This window comes from Penaeus chinensis, chromosome 21 (assembly GCF_019202785.1).
Source record: "Penaeus chinensis breed Huanghai No. 1 chromosome 21, ASM1920278v2, whole genome shotgun sequence".
NCBI lineage: Eukaryota > Metazoa > Arthropoda > Malacostraca > Decapoda > Penaeidae > Penaeus > Penaeus chinensis.
Window position 1 is genome coordinate 7228372 of NC_061839.1, and position 7500 is coordinate 7235871.

Consider the following 7500-nt stretch of genomic DNA (forward strand, 5'->3'; position numbering starts at 1 on the left):
CAGCATTTGTTTCCTCGTCATTGTTCACTATCCTTATCCGTACCCCGTCATTTTTACAAGCCATCTTTATTTTCTTGATGTACATACAAGTAATCAAGCATTTTTCTCTCAACCGTCAACGCAACGTCCAAACCCTATTTTTACTAACATCAGTAGAAATAAATAACATTTGCTGTGGGTGTTCTTGTATTTTAAGATCAAACCATACTCTCGCCGCTATCCTTCTGTTTTTCCAAGTTTTTCCTCGTTCGAAATAATACTTTTACATTAAAGGAATTGGGGGATTTTCCAGTAAATGCTGTAGTACTTAGATGTGACGATAAACGCTGTTGTGATGAATATTGTGCTTCTAGCATTGTAAGGCGAGATAGCGAGTATTGTGAGGATGGCTATTTCGTTCTCAGAAGTGTAGTCCTGAGTTTTCTGGCGTCAGGGGATTTACAATTATAACATTTCGATACTGAGAAAATAATGATAATGAGGCCGCGAGTACTGGCATTGTCACATTCGATATAGTAGCACTTGGTATTGTCCTACTGAGTACTGTGATAATACGCGCTGTATTAGCGAGTACTGCCGGACTGTGCAAAGTGGTCTGTAGAACTGTAGTACTGAGTACTGTCTTCCTGGGCACTACGGATTTGCTTACTGTCGCACTGGGTAGTGTTGAGGTCCCTCGTCGCTAAAACCGTGAAGATCGCCGCCTCGGATCGAGGGAGAGGTTAAGAAACATATTGTACCAGTCATTGATACCTAAATGTCGGCGCTGCTGCTATTATTATTGTTGATACCATTTGCTTATTGTTGCCATTATTTAAACATCTTGTAACAATGGTAGTTGGTATACAGTGAACACAATAGATAATATTTGTGTTTTTACTAACCCAAATGCAAGTACTGGTATCACTATGCTACTACTGCTACTATAAATCCAGCTAGCGCTACTACTAAAATTACTTCTACTTATCATAATAAAAATAACTTTATCAGGAAAACAAGAAACCATGCAATCAACAAACAAGTACCACATACAGATAGGATTTCCATAACTTTCCATGTTCCTCTATACGGCCTCAATCTTAACAAAGTACGAAAGAGAAAAGAAATATTATCTACAACATCGATCCTCCATATAACGACCACCGGCAAACCAGCCTACGACAAACATATAATCATATACGAAACAGACACACACACAACACACACATACTCCCCCCTTTCTGCTGCAAAGAACAAACTTAAGACGAAACTCTTCTTCCTTTCCCCTGAGAGAACTTAAACTAACGAGACACACAGGGACATTTCTCTATCAAATTGCGCTACATTCATCTCTCTCTCTCTCTCTCTCTCTCTCTCTCTCTCTCTCTCTCTCTCTCTCTCTCTCTCTCTCTCTCTCTCTCTCTCTCTCTCTCTCTCTCTCGCTCTCTCTCTCTCTCTCCCTCTCTCCCTCTCGGCCCGCCATCGCGTTGCGGACGCCCTTTGTCTCCGCATGATAGCGATTACGCACTCTTTGCGTATCCTTTCTTTGGGCTGACTTCGGTTTCCTGGACATTGATTTGTATTGTTTCCCTTTTGTTTTGTTTTAGATCTGCGTGTCGTAAGCGTGTGCAAAAACCTACCTGTGCGTGTTTATATACATAATTATATGCACACGCACGCACAATTATATACATGTATTTGTGTTTATATGTATAAGTATACATATACATATAAATAATACACACACACGCACACGCACACACGCACACACACATACACACGCACACACACACACACATATATAAATATATATATATATATATATATATATATATATATATTACTGTGTATGCATACATATGCGTGTGTGTGTGTGTGTGTGTCTACATATATATGTGTGTGTGTATATATATATATATATATATATATATATATATATATTTATATACATATATATATGTGTGTGTGCGTGTGTGTGTGTATGTGTAGTTTTCCTTAATTTTTGATTCCGTCTCAGAGACCGCAAACTGCCTATAAAAAGCGAGCAAAACGCCCTGACCAATCATACTTCTCCAACTCACTATCAGATATTTACAGAAACGAACCGAAAGACAGATAAAATCTACGATAACGAAAACAAACCTAACGAACCGCCGACCCTTAGACAGAAATAAAGTCTTCCTCTACAGCGAAATTTGTCTTTCCGTTTTTCGTTATGTGCGCTCAGCCAGACGGATCTGCCGGCGGCGCTCCTCCCTCGGCCATCGCCGGCGCTGCTCATGGCGTTCCGGCTGAAGGCGCTCCTCCGATCGGGGAGATTTCGGCGGAAACGGAGGCGAGCGGACGGACGGAGCAACAGATACGCTCGAAGGACATCAATACATAATACATATAGAAATATTAAGTAGATATACACGCACGCTTATATATATATATAATATATATATATATATATATATATATATATATGTATATATATATGTATATATATGTATATATATGTATATATATGTATATATGTATATGTCTGCATATATTTATGTGTGTATGTGTACATACATACATATATGCACACACACACATATATATGTATATATATGCGTGTATTAATATATACATGTATATATACATATATATACATATATATACACATATATATTCATACACAAACGCACACTCACACACGCACACACACAAATATATATATATATATGTACATATATATACATAACACGTGGAGAGCGGATATGATTGTGTATATATATATACATACATATGTATATATGTATGTATGTATATGAAAATGTATATGTATATATAAATATAAATATATATATATATATGTATATTAATACAGACACATATATATGTATATGTGTGTGCATATATATGCGTATATATGTGTATATGTATATACATATATATATATATATATATATATATGTCTATATATATTCATATATATACGTATGTGTGTGTGCATATATATGCGTATATATATATATATATATATATATATATATATGTATATATATATATGTTTGCGTATGTGTCTTCCCTTACATAACATCTACACCGACAGACAAACACAGCCACACCATCCCTCACCACAGCAAAATCCAAATACTAAAGAAAAAACCTACATTATGACTGCATGCAAAGAACTGTCTATGATGATGAATGCAGAACTTACTGTCTTCCATCTGTATCTTTTCAAGTTCCCGCTCACCGGCCAGAACATGATCTGTGGCCGACCGATAACAAAAACACTATTAGTTCTACTACGAAGCTGCGCCATAACAAGACATCTCTCTTGCCATTTAAACACTACATGCATGTATATGTATATGCTTATATGTATATATGTGTATGGGTGTATGTGTGTATATATGCGTGTGTGTGTGTGTTTATATATATATATATATATATATATATATATATATCATAACCGTCATATGTGTCTCATATATATATATATATATATATAATGTATATGTATATATGTGTGTGTGTGTGTGTGTGTGTGTGTGTGTGTGTGTGTGTGTGTGTGTGTGTGTGTGTGTGTGTGTGTGTGTACATATATATGCACACACACACAATATATATATACATATATATATGTATATTTATACATATATATAATCACCAACGTGCGTAATTGTGTTTATATATAGATAGATATATATCAATAGGTAGATAGGTAGAGAGACAAAGATACATATCTATATATATACACATATATTTACATATATATACATATACATATATATATGGACGGATGGATGTTGTATGTATGAATGTATGAATTAATAACGTTTAAATTATAGATTACATATCACCATTATTTTATATACAGAGTAAAGCTCCTATGTTTATATATCTCAGTGAGAACTTCAAAGTTTCTTATCTGATGCCGTGCAGTTAAGACAGGCGAGGACTGGAGGAAGAAGGGGAAGATGGATGAAACGGAGAGAAGAGAAGAAAAAGCAGAAACAAGAAGGAGACGCTCTTAATATGCACTTCAAGTTCTTCATACTAACTGACTTGTATTACATGGAGTGAACAATATCTGATCATCATACATTTTTGAATCACTTTTTTTGAGAACGGGAATGTGCTGGTAAACCGACTGATTTTGATGGCATTTCCAGTCAGACGATAAGAAATTTGAAAGTCATCTTTATCTCTGTCGTTGTTTTCATTGTTACTTATTATCGTTTTGTAATTATCATTTTCATTTGCTTTTATTACCATACATTTAAATGCGACTTGCATCATCCATATAATTTCCATCAGCAATAGAATGCAAACTTAAGTACTTCATTGATATTTCTATGACTCAATAAATATCTTGAATTCAAAAGATTATATATATTATCACCTTAACATTATAATCATTCATAAATAAATTTTATCATTAGGAAAATCAATAGTTATATAATTGGTAGCAGCTACCGATATTCCCTGATGAGGCATTATTAATACATTTTTAAGATCAAAATTACCCTGCAAAAAACGTAATCATTAACATTATTAAACTTATATTCACCTATAATAACTTAACATCATTAAAATAATCATGACCACTTTCAAAATATAACAATGTCTCAGTAATTATATTTGTCATCATTACTGCTATATTCATAAATGTCATTCATTATATATTGTAATTTCCTCTATCTATTGCGACATTTTTAAAAATCACTGCCCATTTTTTAATCAATAACAGATAAAAGATACGTTATGTTTTTTTTATTTTTTTTCTCCCTTTCCTTGATTATATTAATTGCATTTTGTTCAGTAATTCTAGTTATAACCGGAATTCTACTAACTAAATTCCCTAAAAGCTATTTCTATAGAATAATTCCAGATTTTGTTGCTCCTAATATCATCATCTAGGATATAATATTCACTATTCAAGAATACGACAATGCAAAAATAAAAAAAATAACATAATTAGTAGTATTAATATTGTTGGTAATAAATAATGCCATCAACAAAAATATACAAGCTCTATCTGGGCCTTTGAACATTACCCTTGTTAATGTCTTGAATTTGAATTTAGTTATATCATACACTGTTTTCTTAAATCTCATGCATCTTGCTATTTAAATGTGCTAATCATACTCTATATATTTTATCTATTCAGGATTTATTGTCCAAGTTCTGGATATATTCATAATGATAATCAATAATAATAATTAGCAATAATAAACTGGGATAATAAATAATAATTGCTAAAATGATAGTAATGATGATGAAGATGGAGATGATGATGATAATAATAATAAATTATTATCAGTAATACTAATATTCAAACTATTATTATTATTATTATTGTTATCATTATTATTATTATCATTATCATCATTATCATTATAGCTTTCATTGTTATTAGTAGTAGTAGTATCACAATTTCCATAATTATTATTAATATTATTATTATTATTATTCTCATTATTATCATTATCCTTATCATTATTATCAACATCATTATTACTATGATTACTATAAAATAATCATAATAATGATAATGATAGTAATAACAATAACAGTGATATTAAGAGTAATATTAACATTAATAACAGTAACAAGAACAATAATAATAATGATAACGATACAAATAGTGATAATTCTGATAATAGCAATTAATAACAATAATAATAATAATAATGATAACAATAATGATAATAATAACAACAACAATAATAATAATAATAATAACAATAACTATAATATTAATAATTATAATAATAATGACAATGATAATAAGAAGAAGAATGGTAAAAACGACAAAGATAGTAAATAACAATAATAATAACAATAATAATGATAATAAAATAATAATCATAATAATAAGAACACCAATAATAACTGTCATAATCATTACTGTTATTTATCATTTTCATGATCATAATCACTATTATCATTATCATTATCATTGTCTATTAGTTCATTATCATTATTATTATCATTACTATTAGTATGACTATTATTATCATTATTATCGATACTATTACTATGACCATTATTACTATTATATCTTTACATTATAATTAACATTATTATCATCGTTATCATCCTTATTAACATTATCATTATCATTAGTTTCATCAACGACAAAAACAATAATAAAAATAATAATAATAATAATAATAATAGTGATAATGATGATAATAATAATAATGATAATAATAATGATAGTGATGATGATGATGATGATGATGATGATGATGATGATGATGATGATGATGATGATGATGATGATGATGATGATATTGATGATGATTATGATGACGATGATGATAATGATGATAACAATGACGATAATACCAACAATAATGATAATAATAAGAACAATAATAATAATAATAATAATAATAATAATAATAACAATAATAATAATACTGATAATAATGATAATGATGGGGATGATAATAATGATAACAATAATAATGATAATAATATATTTTATTATTACGATGATAACATTAACAATGATAATAACAGCAACAATGAAAAGAACAAGAACAGAACTGATAATAATACTAATACAGATAAAATAATAATATCGCAATAATAATAATAATGAGAATAAAACTGACTGAAATAAGAGCATTAATGATATTAAAAATAATGATTATGATTATAATTCTATTAGTATTGCTACAATTTATAAGAAGTGTATAAATAATAACAGTCAAGTACCAGAAGTAATCAAATAACTACGATGATGATATGATAACGATAATGATAATGATATTAGTAATAATAATAATAATAATAAGAAAGATATAATAACAATAAGTAATCAATAGTAATAGTAATTAGAACAAAATGCAGTTATAAGTAATAATCATAATAAGAGTAATCGCAGACCTCTCGGTTACCATATAAAACGAATCCTTAATATATCAAACTACTACCATTATTGTTGTATACATGCACTTCCATTTAAGTATACACCGAGGTTTAGTATCAACATCTATACCGCAACTACAGCGACATTCTTCAATCACTATGTTAATGTGATATCCAACCATTATTAAAGTCTCCTATGGGCCTCCCTCTGATTATGTTTACAGTCGTAGCATCACATTTAGGGTCTGAATATATTTCCCCCTTATGAAAATCTACACTGGCTGACACTAATAGAATTCCAACCCTTATCTTTGAATGGGCAAGTAAGGATTTCACAAGTCCTTTCTACCTGTAGCTTCGTACAAATGCGATACCCTAATATACGGCATCTCTGGTCTACCTTTAAAAGTATTCAGTATTTACAATGGCTACTATACACTGAGTTTTATTTTACCATCACAAAATACTTCTAACCGCAGCATTTATTTACTGGGCGTACTGTCTACCCTAATATTGATTGGCGAGATAAGGCGGTTTACGTTGGGTATACTGTATACCCAAAATGTTAACGGTCAGCCTGTCCTGTCATCACTATCACAATTTCACATTTATCATGCACCAAGCGACATGGCATGGGAAGGTCTGTGCAGGTAAGATCAT

At 30.4% G+C, this 7500-nt stretch overlaps 1 protein-coding gene across 3 annotated transcripts in view; it reads right to left on the minus strand.

Moving 5' to 3' along the window:
- Positions 1 to 7500, minus strand: part of LOC125036750 (insulin gene enhancer protein ISL-1-like) — a 49388-nt gene that overhangs the window by 41136 nt on the left and 752 nt on the right. For 2 of the 3 annotated variants that reach the window (XM_047629607.1, XM_047629606.1), the window contains exon 2: positions 3173 to 3223. The exons of the other annotated variant lie outside the window; for it this stretch is intronic. In XM_047629607.1, the coding sequence (XP_047485563.1) occupies positions 3173 to 3223 (51 nt within the window). The remainder of the gene's footprint in view (positions 1 to 3172; positions 3224 to 7500) is intronic. 3 annotated transcript variants of the gene reach the window in all.